Consider the following 16,652-nt stretch of genomic DNA (forward strand, 5'->3'; position numbering starts at 1 on the left):
CGCAGACATCAACATAGTCCAGCGAATTAAAACGCAGCGGCTGCGCTGGCTAGGCCATGTTATGCGAATGAAAGATGATGCTCCGCCCAAGAAAGGGTTTCTATCGGAACCCGCAGAGGTAGAGGGCGGCGCCACTCCGTTGGAAGGATCAGGTGGAAAACGATTTAAACTCCCTTGGTGTGACCAATTGGCGCCGGTTGGCGGAGCGAAGGAGCGACGGTTAAGCGCCAATTAAGTAAGTAAAGTAAGTAAAAGAATAACAAGTTAAACTCATATATTTTGGGGGAATGTTGGTCTCGCTTTGTCTTGTTGGAAATTTATTTTTGTAATTTGAGGTTGATGATAATATCTGTAATACTATTATAAAAGTATTATATATAAGGTTCGACAGTATTTCAAGGTTAGAATCCAAGAAAAAATACATTAATGTTACATACGTAAAATCATAAAAACAGATTGGTTTGTTGCATCATGTGTAAAAGGAAGACTGAATGCAGCCTCTAGTTTATAAATACTGAAGTCGGCACACGCCTTTAAAATAAACTCTTCCAATTTTTTATGAAATCCAAAAAATTAACACACTAAATTAGTTTATATGGAATTTTTTCACTTTTATTAATATCTAAAACAAATATACATGTAGGTTTAGATGTGGAATACAGGTATTAAATTTTGTTATATGGCGCACATAGTATGTATGTTTAAATTTATAAGGATTTACAGGTATTTTGTTTGTAAGTCGGTCGAATAAAATAATTCTAACTCAAATACAATAATCACAGTTTTTAATAATGATTTTTGTTTAAAAAATGTTAGAATCAAACTCTTTTAGGCTTACTAACTATTGTATAATTTATATCGCAATAATTTTTGTTAGTCGATACCATTTTGGCATCCTGAAAAGTGTGATGCCCCGCAGCTGAATCAAAATACCTTGATCCAACAATGTTACAATTATGCGCAGGCAGCGACTTAGGTTGATTTAAATTTAATGGTGGTCCTCCGGCAGTAATACCATTTTTATTGGTATCATTGATTTCAGGGTTTCCTATAAATTCATAGTCGCTTGGTGAAGGTGAATCACATCGTTTACGGTTCGACGATATAACAGACACTATGGTATTATACCCACTTGAAGTTTTATTATTGGGAGACATAAAATCAAGACGATCATAAGTATCATCAACGTTTCTTGCATTATTGGCGGATCCCCCAACACCAACTCCTTCACCAATGTCGATATCTATGACTCTTGAAACCTTAGGAGACAAAAACGCTTCCTTTAATGAACGTTGAGAAATATTAGCAGGACGTTGCCAATTCTGTTCCACGTTATTATCATCACTGTTGTTAGCCAAAATACGCTCAGTATGTTTAACATCATCTATTCCAAGTGTTTTCCATGCATCAGTAACCGCCTCTATACTTTCATAATCCCTTTCAGTTTCTGATATTAGTTGCTTTTCATTTCGTGGTTGTATATGTTTCCTCATACACTCGGGGGTATTTGGTTTTAACACAAGTGTGGATCCAATAGTTTTGTTTGGGTCGCTTGAAGTAGTTATTGAAACTGCATCATAGTTTTGATATTTACTTCTTTCCGAATTTGATTGAAAGTTTAGGTTGTTTCCTTGGGTTGTTTGTAAATTTGAATTTGTTAGCGGAGTAAATGGTATCTGCACCTTGCGAGGTGGCTTGTTTGGAATTTGTTTGATGATTTGTGGCAATGATGTCGATATAGAATTGGTATTCGAATTTGCAAAAAAACTATTAAGAGAATCACTTGATGTTGTAAAATCTTTAAATGAAACACCATTTTGTGAGTTGTTTTCGATGCTAATGCTCTGCTGATTATTGCTTGGTGTCAAAGGACAGCGGGATCCGGCCTCCATATTAGCTACAATGTTCCAATGATGTTCGTTGCCATCATTGGTTAGGTTGTCACAGTTAATTAATTTTTTCATTGATTTCATCTTAGAGGCCATACATCGGAATATTTCTTGGGGATTAGTATGGTCCAACGTAAATATACCTTCTCCAGTGTAACATTTTCTTCCTGCTTCGAAAGTAAATTTACCGTCCCGGTATCCATACTTGCGAATAAATCTATAAGGCCATCGTGCTCGAACATCGTTAAGGTCGTCGGTATCTTTCAATTGAAGTTCAGTTGCAGTTAAATGCAGCATGTACGACTTTGATTCAAGGTTACATCGTATTGATGTATCAGAAGGTATAAGAGTAATAAAAAATAAACCATCTCCAAAAGAACTGCAATATAGATCATTATCTTCCTCAATAGCAGCTTGTGGAGAATGTAAGATGCTTTTATTTCTAAAGGCGACCATTTGTAATGCATTCGTCCAATCTTTTAAATCTTCCTCTGATAACGCATTTAGAGTTAAAGATTCGGTTTTCTTTCTAACCTGTATCAGATTTGCAGGTGGGGGTTCTTGTGTTATTTTTACACAATTTTCAAGTGTTACAATTTTCGGATTCTTGTCGTCTTTAGATTCGCAAATTTCGAGACGTTCAATGCCATGCCGACTTGAATTAAAAAGCAAGCAATATCTGGGACAATTTTTCTGTTGATAAAAATAAAATAAAGTAAAAAGTACAGTTAGTATATATTTTAATTTTTGTTGTTGTTGTTGTAGCGATAAGGCCACTCCCAGAGGGTTTTGGGGAGCGTTATCGAAGTTGATGTTCCTTTCTCGACCCTAAACCCGGTACATTGCGGAAACAAACATCATTAAGGTTCTTACCCGACCATCTCGGGAACAATTTATTATGATCTTATAGGTCATCATCTAACGACTGTATGGTCAATCATCCCCTCTTTCAATGGGTATTAACATCGATTCTGAAGCCTATGGAGTCTTTATTTGGGGACAGAGAAATTTTGGGGGGTATGCAGGCTGGTTATCAATACGTAGCGTAACATGAGCCATGAAAACTACGCTTCTGATTGACATTCCTATTTACATTTATTTATTGACAATAAAGATCTAAGATCTTTTATAGTACAACCAAAATGAATAACTCTTATAACAATAAAATAAGTCGAACTAATCTCCGTTTTTAGAATCTGAAAGCGGAAATTAAACTTTTATTTCTGTCGAAAGATATTTACGAAAAACCATAAGATGACCCCGAGAGGGGGTCGCAGCCGACCAAATATAAGATTAATACAGCAAAAAATTTCATACATAAAATTTTGACCTTAAGCTACAAAACTTTTCATAATGCCAATATACAAAAAATGTATAATATTTTAAGCAGCAACAATTATCCTAATAATTTAATACGAGAACTAATAAACCAAGAAATCATGAAATCCAGCAACCAACCTAACAAAAGAACAAATTTAGAAACGAAAGCAGCGAAAAAGTTTTACAGCGTGACATATATACCCAAACTTACTGAAAATATTGATCACAGCATAATAAAAACAACAAACACAACACTTGCCTATAAGTCAAACTGCTTTGTCAACGATATTTAGAAGAACAATGTGTCCTGTAGATCTCCATCAACAAAACAACGTCATTTACGAAATTACTTGCAAAGGACAACCAAACGACGAATGCGGCAAAATATATATTGGCACAACAAATCGTCCCTTAGGTGTTAGACTGGGCGAACATGAAGCGGATATAAGAAAACAAAAGAACAGTACAGCGTTATCACAACACATAATATCAAGTGGACACTCAGCTGTCTTTACTAATAGAAGAATATACAGACAATATAGCATCTGCTTACATTACGTGTATAGGAAAATAGCTTTTAGTATTGACGAGATTACCATAGCCTTAAGATGGTATTGATTTACTGTCCATGAATGTTCAATGTTTTTATGTTTTTCAAAAGTGTTGTATGTTCAAAAACAATAGTTTTAAATAATTTCAAAAGGGGAAAAACCCTCGGCAGAGTGCAATATTTTAAGTTGGTTTTTTATGTATTATTATCTGTTTTTAGTTGATTTTTCATACGGATTTATCAAATTCAATATATTTTGCATGTAATTTAACATTTGTTGTATTTTGTTGTTTGTAACAGATTTAACAAATAAACGCATACCCCTGATGATGCTAAAAAGTTATTAGCGAAACGTTGGGTTAGAAAAGTGGACTAATGTAATTTTATTTCGCACTTACAAAAAAAACTTAGACCGGAAAAGCCTAATAATATACCTTCAGAAAAAAATTTAAATTTTCGCTTTCGGATTCTAAAAACGGAGGTCTTTTGATACCACCATTGATAATTTTTTTTTTTTGATTTACTCAACCTGTGATTGGCGTCGACTAAACCGATAATGCCAAATCAAAATGTATATGAAACGATATTGCTTTTTAATTGGCACCACGCCAGTTTTTAAATCTCATTTCGAAAATTTTCTTTTATCTAATTATGTGTTGTATCAATATGTGGCTTGTCGCCACGTTTTTTCACTATCCCGTTATATTCCGTTATGTAAAATAAATAAATGTAAGGCGCGATAACCTCCGAAGAGATCTAAGGCCGAGCTTCTCTTCCAATTTGCGTCGTGCTCCTCTTGATTTTCCCTACAAATTGGCCGGACGGGACCTACATGTTTTATGCCGACTCCGAACGGCATCTGCAAAGCAGATGAGTTTTCACTGAGAGCTTTTCATGGCAGAAATACACCCGGAGTGCTTGCCAAACACTGCCGAGGGGCGACCCCGCTTAGAAAAATTTTCTTCTAATTGAAAAATCTTATTTCTAAAATTTAGATGTTGCTTTGCCCGGGAGTTGAACCCAGGGCATACGGTGTGATAGGCGGAGCACGCTACCCATCACACCACGGTGACCGCCGTTATGTATATAACCAAAAAACAGTTTGGTTTTTAACTGGCACCACGCCAGTTCTTAAATCTCAATGTTACTCCGTTATACATAAAAGCTCCGTTATTCAATAATATTTAAACTCCGTTATTTCTAATAAAAAATTAAATTTTTTGGTTTTTATTTGGCACCACGCCAGGCACAAATTCAAAAGCAATTTGGTTTTTAATTGGCTCCACGCCAGTCACAAAGTCCGCAAAAATTAGGTTTTTTAATCAGTAATATCTATTTAAAAAATATTTGTCACTTCATGTTGTGAGGACAGGCCCAAGGAAGCTCTGCCCATCCCAACATCACACGTTCTCGATTCAAGTTGTACTCCGTTTGATAATTTCTGATAAAAATTAGGTGGTGCACCGTCTTATAAAACGTTACCAATTTTTGTCATAAAATAAACCTTATTTATCTATCTGACTAATAATAAACGCGTTACGCGGTCACAAAAAAATTGTTACACGTCTGCTAACACAGCAAAGTGAAACGTTAAAAGCTACACAGCAGCATCTTCAAAATGTAATGGCAGAAATTTTAAATAATCGTTCAGCAGGGTTGCGTGATTCTAAATCCTTTTTGATTTAAAATCCACCTTCAAATCAAAGATACTTTTTATTTGATCCAGCCACCAAATAAAATATACTTTTTATTTGTGATTTGTTTCTTCAGCTGAATCAAAGATATTTTTTATTTGATTCGGTTTCCAAATAAAAAATACTTTTTATTTGTTATTTGATTTTTCAGCCGAATAAAAGATATTTTTTATTTGAGTCGGTTGAAAGCCCCGGCAATGTCTTATAAGACCCCTATGTCATACTTCTTATGCTCCAGAGCTTTCTCTATGTTTATAACGACCCTATGCAGTGCTGTGTCTACCGACTTGCTTTTGGTTGTTGTTGTTGTTTGGTGTACGCATGTTGTGTTGTGTACAGCAACTTTTCATCCCCTTTGAAGCTATTCTGACCTTATTTGAAAATGTTTCACATCAATTTGATCTTTAAATACTTCAGCTTTGTTATCCCGCCAAAATAAATATCAAATAATTGTTATTTATTTTACAACATATCACGATTCTGACGATTCTGAATTGTACTCTTCTTCTCGCATATGTCTAGAAATAGCTCATAAACTGAAATTACATCTCTAATGCGCTGTGGTTGAACAGAAGTTAGGCAGGCAACTGATATACCTACCATGTAGACATCATATAATGGAGCTTTTGGCAGGAGCAGCATTAAAATTTACAGTTGAGAAAACAAATTCTGGACCAAAAATTTCGTTATTCGAAAAATTTCGAAGAGCATGGCCGCAAATACAGCAAGATGACTTTGAGTATGGTACTGAGGACGCAGATGTCGCTACGTTTTTCCCGAAAGATATACGAGAAAATATAAAAGACTTCATTCATGATCAAATTACAAATAAGATAGATAATACCAGGCAGGTATTACTTGCAGTGGTGTCGAAGCACATAGCCATAACATTATTTTGTATGTTCTCTTCTGCTTGGAAGCATATTTCCATTCAAAGAGTTTTTTTTTCAGCCTGTGTTTAAAGAAGATACTCTTACATTATACAATATAAAAGCCTTACATAGCACTTAGCTCGTAAGATATTATTAAATAATTACCAATTAAGGGAATGCATCTGGATCTTAATGCCATTACAATAATAGTTAAAAAAAAATTTGAACAAAACTTTTTTGAACTGAATATAACACACTTATGAGCACTACCGCTACAAGTTCACTTTAAAGAAGGTTCAACACACTATTGAATGAGCTGAAATATTTTAATAACCTACTAAAGGTAAGATCACACCTAGCGTCGCGTCACGTAACAGCAGCGTAGCAGCACGTCACGACCAAATATTCTTTGCATGTATTCTTATGGAGCATATCACACTTAGCGGCAGCGGAACTGCGCCTCGCGTCACGTAGCGACAAATTTGAGCAACTAGGCAAAACTGACGCGCTGCTGCCGCTCAGGTGCTGCTTGGTATATCACATTTCGCGGCATGTTATGTCATTTTTAAACCACTATATGCTTAAACAACAACAACTATTTTGCCGCGACGTGTCGCTGTTGTTGTTGTTGTTGTAGCAATGCTCGCCCCACCTAATAGCCGCGACCGATCACAAATTGTCATCAATATCCTCTAACGGGAGTCCAAGGAAACTTGCCGTTTCAACAGGGGTGGACCATAAGGAAAGGGGTGTTAGAGGCGTTGGTTCCACATTACAATTAAAGAGATGGTTGGTGTCATGTGGGGACACATTGCAAGCAGGGCATACATTTTGTATGTCGGGGTTGATTCTGGATAGGTAAGAGTTTAACCTGTTACAGCATCCAGAACGAAGTTGAGCAAGAGTGACACGCGTTTCCCTGGGGAGTATGCGTTCCTCTTCTGCGAGTTCTGGATATTTTTCTTCAAGTACTGGATTCACCGGGCAATTCCCGACATAAAGGTCCGACGCCTGTCTATGGAGTTCACCAAGGACCTGCTTGTGTTTTTCCGCTTCATACGGCTGGGTTCTCAGGTGCCGTATTTCCTCAAAATGCTTACGGAGATGACTCCTTAGGCCCCTAGGCGGTGCTGGTTCGTCAATCAGATGTCTGTTGGGATGCCCAGGTTTCTGGGTATTCAACAGAAACTGTTTGGTCAGCATCTCATTTCTCTCCATGATGGGGAGTATTCTCGCCTCATTATGCAGATGGTGTTCTGGGGACATAAGAAGGCAGCCCGTGGCGATTCTGAGAGCAGTATTTTGGCAGGCCTGTAGTTTCTTCCAGTGGGTGGTTTTTAGGCTTGGCGACCATATGGGTGACGCGTAGCACGTGATCGGCTGGCTAATTGCTTTGTATGTGGTCAAGAGCGTTTCTTTATCTTTTCCCCAGGTACTGCCGGCAAGGGATTTGAGGATTTTATTCCGGCTCTGAATTCTTGGAACAATTGCGGTTGCGTGCGCACCAAAATGTAGATCCTGATCAAACGTCACACCCAAGATTTTGGGGTGTAGGACAGTCGGTAGCGTAGTGCCATCGACGTGGATGTTCAATATGGTCGACATTTGGGGCGTCCATGTTGTAAATAAGGTCGCGGAAGATTTAGTCGGTGACAATGCCAGGTTTCGCGAGGCGAAAAAACTGGAGAGATCAGGGAGATAGCCGTTTATTTTATTGCATAGCTCATCGATCTTTGGGCCTGGGCCTGTGGCCATTATTGTGCAGTCATCGGCGTAAGAAACGATTGTGACTCCTTCCGGTGATGAAGGTAGCTTAGATATGTAGAAATTAAACAAAACCGGGATAGGACACCACCCTGTGGCACCCCTTGTTTAATTCTCCTTTGTTTTGATGTTTCGTTTCTGAATTGCACCGATGCCTGCCGACCACCCAGATAATTTGCGGTCCACCTTTTAAGACATGGGGGAAGGGTAGACCCTTCCAGGTCTTGCAGTAACGAGCCATGGTTGACCGTATCAAAAGCTTTTGATAGGTCTAACGCTACGAGTACTGTTCTATGGTGGGGGTATTGATTCAAACCGCAATTTATCTGGATGCTAATGACATTTAGCGCGGAGGTAGTGCTATGGAGTTTTCTGAAGCCATGCTGATGAGGGGCTAGCTGCAAATGTGCTTGGAAATAAGGGAGCAAAATGGCTTCAAGCGTCTTTGCCACTGGCGATAGGAGAGATATCGGACGATATGACTCACCTACGTTAGCTGGTTTCCCAGGCTTTAGTAGCGGGACCACCTTGGCCATTTTCCATTTCTCGGGTATGACAAAGGTGGAAAGAGACAGGTTGAAGACATGCGCTAAATATTTGAAACCCTCTTTCCCTAGGTTTTTAAGCATCGGCATGGCTATGCCGTCTGGGCCCACTGCTTTGGATGCTTTAGCGCGACCAATGGCGTCCTCAACCTCTCTAGCGGTGATGGTAATTGGTGACGCGCTGAGTTTGTGTTTATGTGCGTGTCTATTGGCTCTCCGTCTATCTTTGTCGACCGTAGGATGCATTATATATTGTCGGCAGAAAGCGCTCGCGCATTTTTTCGCATCCGACAGCACCTTATCGCCAAAGGCGATGGAAACTTTGTCTTTGTGCTTAGTCGGATTCGATAGGGACTTTACGGTGGACCAAAGTTTACCTACACCGGTAGAGAGGTTACAACCTCTTAGGTGCTCTTCCCATTTCGCCCGCTTGTGTTCGTCCACAAGCAATCTGATGCGTTGGTTTATATCCCTTATTTGGGGGTCGCCTGGATCAAGCTGTCTTATAAGGACGCGTTCCCTCGCTAAGCTCGCGGCCTCCGCCGGGAAGTGGGCCGGATTTCGGGAATTCTCCCGGCGGGAATGAAATGTGCCGAGGCGGATTCAATGACCTTACGGAAGGCACGCTCCCCTTGGCGGGCATCAGTCGGGATAGGGAGGGCAGCAAAGCTGCTGTCTGTTGCAGATTTATATTCTTCCCACTTTCCTTTTTTGAAGTTTATGAAAGTGCGTTTTTCGGTGACGATGAAGTCGGCGGTACGCTCGAACGAAATAAGTATGGGCAGGTGGTCGGATGCCAATGTTACCATCGGCTGCCAGTTGACGCAGTTTACGAGTTCTGCGCTCACGATTGAGATATCTGGCGAGCTATGACAGCTTCCTACCATGTGTGTGGGGGCGTCTCCGTTTATTGTGCAGAACGTCGTTTCGTCTATTTGATCCGCCAACATCTCACCCCTACTTTCCGCCCGCAAGTTTGAATGCCATAGGTCGTGATGGGCATTGAAATCGCCTAAGATAATGCGATTGTTGCCAGTGAGTAAGGCCTCGATATTAGGTCGGTATCCACTGGGGCAACAGGTGACAGGAGGGATGTAGATGTTGATGATTTCTAGATTTGCATCGCCTGACCGGACAGATAGGCCTTGACGTTCTAAGACATTGTCACTGCGGTCGATGCCAGGATCAAATATATGATATTGCACAGAGTGGTGTATAATAAACGCGAGGCCGCCTCCATTTCCGCTCTCGCGGTCTTTCCTGTGGACATTATAACCAGAGCAGGTCTGCAATGCAGATCTCGCTGTGAGTTTAGTCTCTTGAATCGCGGCAATGCGGATGTTGTGCCGCTTCATGAAATCGACTATCTCCGTAATCTTCCCAGTTAGTCCATTACAGTTGAAATGCAGAATTCTGAAGTGCATGAGGGGTGACGCCGCCACTCTAGGGGTAAGTGAGGGGTGACTACGCCTAGGTTGTGGAAGGCCAGGACGCAATTGCTGTTGTGGCCTTGGGACTGGTCGCCCTTGGGCAAGCATTGGGGTACCCGGATGATTTGGGTTTGCGACCTGGCAACATGGCGCGATGAAACCCGTCGAGGGGTTGCCGTCGCGGAGACCAGAACATCTAGGAAAGTGGCACCACCCAAGGCAGGAGCTGCATTGAGCGGATGTCGCAAACCTATATATTCTGTGCTGGCAGACGGTGCAAACGGAGGCAGGGACTAAGAGTCTGTTTCCCTGACCTGCACGATTGCTGCCAGAAAAGAGGGGGGGAGAAGAAGACGGGGGCAGGGGCTGATGCTCAGCATTGCTACCAGCTCTACTACGAAGGTAGTAGTTATGAGTGGTATCAGCTGTTTGAGTTGTTGGCGCCGTGGGGCGCGAGCAGCAGCGGGTACTTGTTGTGGCTTGCTGAGCAGCGAAGCTGCTGGAAGGTAGTGGGGATACGCTTAGGCGTAGACTACGGGACGCCCTTGGGCGTGAGCAGCAAGGAGCCACAAAAGATTTATAAAGTTACGTGGACGTCGGGTTTTGGGATCAAGCCCAGAACAACCTGTCCGATGCAACCATCCCTTGCACGAGACACACTGAACAGAGTATGACCGTCCTAAAAAGATTCTTTTCTGGCAAATGCAGCAAAACCATTTCTCAGGACCGGGGTCAGGAGACGGACCCGGATTGGGTTCGATACCTTCCCGGAGTAAGAGAATATGTAGCAGTCCTGCTGCCAGGAGCTGCTGGGAGGATGACAATTTGTGGGAGGGACGAAACAAATTAAATGGGGTCACACTGAAATGACAGTCCTTGGTCGGGAAAAATCCCGAGTCGCTCCGGTACATAGAACCGACTGCCTTGGGAAGCGTGTCGCTCTACTGCCGCTTTAGTGCGATATACCAAATTATGACGTACAATGACGCGACGCTGCTGTTACATGCCGCGACGCTAGCTGAGTACGTACCTTAAGAATGAAACTATACCACTTTTTTTTTTTTAATTGCAAAGCCTACTACGATATTTTCAGTTTGGTAAAAAAAAAGTTTGAAAAAATGCGGCTTGCTTATTTTAAATCATTTTCTTGACTATAATAGTGCATGTAAATTAAAAAAATTTATGATGTGTAAAACTACTTTAAATAACCTATTAAATGATGTATATTTTATGCAATTCTCTATTTTTTAAATATTTATTTTTGCCTTTTTAACAAACAAAAAAATTTAAATTTGACTTTAAGGACTCAATATGTCCTGAAAGGATAACGGTAGGTATAAATATCATATGGAGAATATGTTCCCAGTTTCATTTTGTATAAAAATAATTATTACATTATTTCTCCGAAAATCATTGTTTAAAGAGATATTGGTCTCTAAAGCTATGCATAATTTTTAGGTCAATTTTTGAACTTTAGGTCAAATGCGCGTGGCTATTTCCCACTACAGATGGTCAGATTTTTATGCAGAGCTTATTTTCTATTGTCAAGCTATCAAAAAATGCGCGGGGAGCGAAAAAATTCAATACTTTTGCAAATCCCATATGTTTTGTGGTCACTCTAATATATACATTTCAAAGCTTACACAAAGCTCCCAACAATTAATCAGGTTTTCATCAGTTTTCCAGATTTATTAAAAACTTTCAAAAAATTTCTTATTGTGCAGTTTAGTAGCTCATCTAACTGTAGTGTAATAATGTGCAAGTTTCAAGAGGGTGTTCGCATTTTTTTCCATACACCGCATGAACAAAATTTGTTTTTATATGGGAGATATGGGCAACACCCTCGGGGAAATTTTTTTTTTTTAAATTAACGGTAATTCTCATCTATTTGAAACTTGCACGCTATTACACTATAATGGAATCAGCTTCAAGACTGAACATTCCGAAATTTTCTAAAAACTGTTAATAAAAAGTTTCGAAAATTGATAAAAATTGGAATAATTTAACTTTAAAATTTTTATAATTATACATACATATGTATGTATGTGGTTTGTGTTATAGTTCGGACTATGTTATAAATGGAAAATTAAAAGTCCTTTCATATACAAAGTTGTTATGCACGGGGTTTGAACTCATTTTGTAACCTTGTTTATTTTTTCACAAGTTTTTACCACAGGCGCAAACAGTAGACGTATTACTATCAAAGGTGACAACTCACAGCGTTGCCATCGAGAAAAACTGTATGCAATTTTATCTTAGAGTTGTATTTTCAAGCAAAGTGGTGAATTGAACAAAGTAAGTGATATTTGTTGAAACTTTATTTTGAACCGAACCGAACCATTTCTTTGGGTGGTTTTCAGTTTGGATTTTGGAGTTAAGAAAAAAAAAAAAACGGGTCGGTTCGTGCTTCGGTTCAAATCCCCAAAATAGCGGGTGGTTCGGTTAATGAACCGGTTTGCAGCCGTGGTATTTATATATATGGGTTATTCCATCATATTTCGACCAATTTTGAACCCGACCCCTTTAGAATTAGCTGAAAGTTTTTCTTCTTTTTCTAGCTTACGAAAGACGTTTTTCAGAATTTTTTCAAATTTTTTCATCCAACGCAAAAAAAGTTATGAATTTTTAAAAAACACCGTTTTTGTTTTCAAAATGCTATAACTTTTTCAAAAATTGACCGTTTGGGATATTTTTTTTTAAATTTGTTTTTAAATGTACTTTTTGTACTTACAAAAAAATTTTTAAAGTTTTTTTTTAATTTTTCAGTTTTTCGAGATTTTTCGAATTTCGCCATTTTTTTTTCTCATAAAAAACTTCAATCAATTCTGCAATCATCCCCACTTATCCCGGAGTGGGCCAATTTTTTTTAAATTTTTTTTTTATTTAATTGAAAAAAAAAATTTTCAAAAATAATTTTTTTTTTATCAATTTTATTTATATAACAAAAAAATGTAAGAAAATGATTTTTAAGTATTCTTTTCTTTATATATTATGGTAATCTACGATTAAAATAACCAGGATTAAGGACTGACACAGTAAACATGTAAGTTTTCTAAAAATAATGTAACAAATAAATAATAAAGAATACTTAAAATTCATTGTCTTACATTTTTTTGTTATAAAAATAAAATTGATAATAAAATATTTTATTTTTGAAATTTTTTTTTTCAATTAAATAAAAAAAATATAAAAAAAAATCGGCCCACTCCGGGATTAGTGGGGATGATTGCAGAATTGAATGAAGTTTTTTTATGAGAAAAAAAATGGTGAAATTCAAAAAATCTCGAAAAACTGAAAAATTAAAAAAAAACTTTAAAATTTTTTTGTATTTTTTCCGAAAAGTACATTAAAAAACCAATTTAAAAAAAAAAAAGATCCCAAACGGTCAATTTTTGAAAAAGTTATAGCAATTTGAAAACAAAAACGGTGTTTTTTTTTTTTAAATTCATAACTTGTTTCGAGTTGGATGAAAAAATTTGAAAAAATTCTGAAAAACGTCTTTCGTAAGCTAGAAAAAGAAGAAAAACTTTCAGCCAATTCTAAAGGGGTCGGGTTCAAAATTGGCCGAAATGGGATGGAATACCCCATATGTATATAATTTTTTTGTATGCGTCAGTGAATTAATATTATTTTGTGAGGACAATTTAGCCTGGGTGCAATGCCACGTTTAGGGTTTAGTTTCATTTTTTCACGAAATTTTCGGTTCACTTTTTTCCTTTTGATTCTTTTCAGAAATCTTTTTTTTGAACAATTTGTTTGTGAACTCAGACCCGCTAAGCTTGATTTTTTGGTATAGCTTTCCCTAACTTTTGGGGAATTTTGAACCGAGATTTTGCTTGTTGGCTTCACCAACTGCCAGCCTTTCTAAGCTCACAGGATTTCCTCTTTTAGCTTACCACAGTTAAAAGAAAAAATAAAGCGTTGAGGAACAAACCAAAAAAGTAATTAAAAATAGCTTTTCAGTCGCAATCAGACCAATTCTAAATATTCTCGCGGAATTTTGTTCTCGCGGATTTTTTTATTCCCGCGAAAAAATTCCTCCAATTCTGTTCTCCTAGGGAGAACAATAATTGGGGAATAGGAATTTCGAATTTTCGAAGTCAGCTGTTTTGTCAATTGAAATTTCGTTGCACATTTCTTATTTTGTTTAAAAAATTGAAAAGTTTAATTATTGTTGCAAATTTGTTGGAAATTAAGAAATGAAATATAAGCATTGCACAGTATTTATTTCATTTCATGTGGTATTCACTGAAATGAGTAATGAATTGGTGCCACAGCAACATCAACAGCGGAACATAAGAAGAAGACGGCCGCACACAAATCTGCCGGAGTTGCCTGCTTTCATTCAGCAAAGCAATTTTCTGGCGGCCATGTTGAGTTGAATTCGTCCTTCATCATATGCCAAAATCTATTTAAGCCTTATTAAAAAATCCTTGCGCAATTTCTGGATGGCTGCATCAAATTTGTTTACCAAGAGCTCTACCGTTGCTTATGATATACTTTTCGACTTAAAATAAAGAATATTGTGGTTGTAGTTGTTGTTGTATTAACAGTGAGAATATTGTGGTAGAATATAAATACATCTTTTAGCACAAATTTGTACAAATAAGTGTTCTTTCTTAAAATAACCAATTTCCTTTAACTATTTTGATGCATTCCCTCTAATTTAACAAGTGAAAAAACTCCTATGAAATGGCAGAGAAATCTCCCTCTCCCTCACATTCATAATACCTACTTTTCTCCCATAACCGGTTTCCGCTTTTTCGAACATTGTTTAGAATAGGAGGAAAGGGAGAAGTGAAAAAACTCACAAGGAATTTTTATTTAGAATACGAGGAATGGGAGAAGGGAGAAAACTCGCACGGAATTTTCGTTTAGAATTGGTCTGAATATATATAAATATACATGTATATATATCTATATATATATGTATATATTTCGTGAAACATTTGTTTAAGCCAGAAGACTCATTTCACTTGGCACATATTTATAATTTTTTTATCACAACCTACTTCACTACATGTTTACTTAATTAATCACTTAAATTTTTTTTATGTTGTTCCGGAACTAAGTTAATTACGTGCTTTTTTTTACCCCGTATTAATTGGGCTCCGGCGCTTTAGCCCATGACCGTGTGACTAAAAGCGGAAACTCATCCAAAGTACCTCCCCCTGTAATACATCTCGTTAGGCATTGGAAGGCAGATCACGTTACTATCTGTCCTTATCAATAGTTAGGTAAATACGTAGGTATTTTATTGTGACTTTTCAACACGGGTCTCCGAGATGCGGGATAAAGCTGTAAGTGCAATACAAAAATACACCACGTTTACCTATTTAGTACACGCAGTTTCTTGTGTGCTTATGTTTCTTTTTTTTTTGCCTTTATTTGTTATTTTTTTTTGCATATGCTTGGGAAAGGGAGAGGAATTAGTGTTGGATTGGGAGAATCCCACACAGCGGACGTGGTTTGCCACCGTTCCTTACCACAAAAACAGGCAGTACCGTAACGCCATCTAGCGGCAATGGTTAAATAACTCGCTAGAAAACGGGTTTTGCTTAATAGCGGAGGCACGATCTCTGTTGGGCATGGTGTAAAACCTATAGCTGAATCGGTTGCAATATATCGTGGACACGCACTTTTCGGTAATAGAAGTTGAGAATAGTGTAGAGACTAATTTTCTGCGCAACAATTTCAATAAGAAGGTAACTCCATTCTCGCTTTTCGGCGGCTATAATGATTTTTAAAAAAATTTTAAAATCACTCTCCCAAGCTTTGTGGAAATGCCAAATCTAAGGAAACAAACAAAAGATTTTGTATGTTTGACGTTTCCAAATGCCAAATAAGAAAGTGTAAAAAGGAACAATTGAAAAATGTTGTGAACTTCTTACAATTTGAATTTCTTGCTTTGTTGTGGACTTGAAGGACTTTACCCTCTTGTCAAGTAGGGTGCGAAATTTTCTGACATATTTTGTCTCGGTATATTCCTGGAGAGATGGAAAATGGATCAAAGAAAAGCCACGGTTGTAACGAACCCCGTTAGTCGGGTTTATAGCTGGGGTATAACTCAGCGAATGGGTTCGCCTATACAATAAAATATGTTAGGTAAACGTTATAAAAAATGATTTATTTCAATCCTTCGGAAAATCTATATACATAGGTTGTTTATACGTATGTATGTGATTATAATATGTTTAATCGCCGAGTGTTTTACACGCCTCGGTGGTATGCCTGGTGAATATATACAACTCACCGGATCCCTAGTAAAATACGTAGTCGTCCAACATTTTACACGACTCGGCGGTATACCTATCATAAACAGCTGAAGTTCGACACCACCAGCTGCTCCGTAGTGGATGTTCAACACAGCCCACCATATACCTCACTCTACGACTTCTAAGCCAAGAGTGCCTTGTTCTTGGATTTGCCGCTCCTTTTATACGATTTTTGAGTCGGCTTCCGTTTCTTTACAATAAATGTTCTTATAACTAAGCTAAATATATGCATGTGTGTTCGCTATCGTTTGACAATTCCATTTATCCTTGTTCGCTTATACGTAAGTACGTATGTTTGTTCATAATTATGTGA

At 37.9% G+C, this 16,652-nt stretch overlaps 1 protein-coding gene across 1 annotated transcript in view; it reads right to left on the bottom strand.

Moving 5' to 3' along the window:
- Positions 1–586: 586 nt before the first annotated feature.
- Dok (docking protein homolog) overlaps positions 587–16,652 on the bottom strand; it is a 126,015-nt gene continuing 109,949 nt past the window's right edge. Inside the window, exon 2 of the mRNA XM_067782058.1 lies at positions 587–2,582. Within this exon, the coding sequence (XP_067638159.1) occupies positions 819–2,582 (1,764 nt within the window). The 3' untranslated portion in view covers positions 587–818. The remainder of the gene's footprint in view (positions 2,583–16,652) is intronic.

The sequence above is a fragment of the Eurosta solidaginis genome, chromosome 4 (assembly GCF_040869045.1).
Source record: "Eurosta solidaginis isolate ZX-2024a chromosome 4, ASM4086904v1, whole genome shotgun sequence".
In the NCBI taxonomy this organism is placed as follows: Eukaryota; Metazoa; Arthropoda; class Insecta; order Diptera; family Tephritidae; genus Eurosta; species Eurosta solidaginis.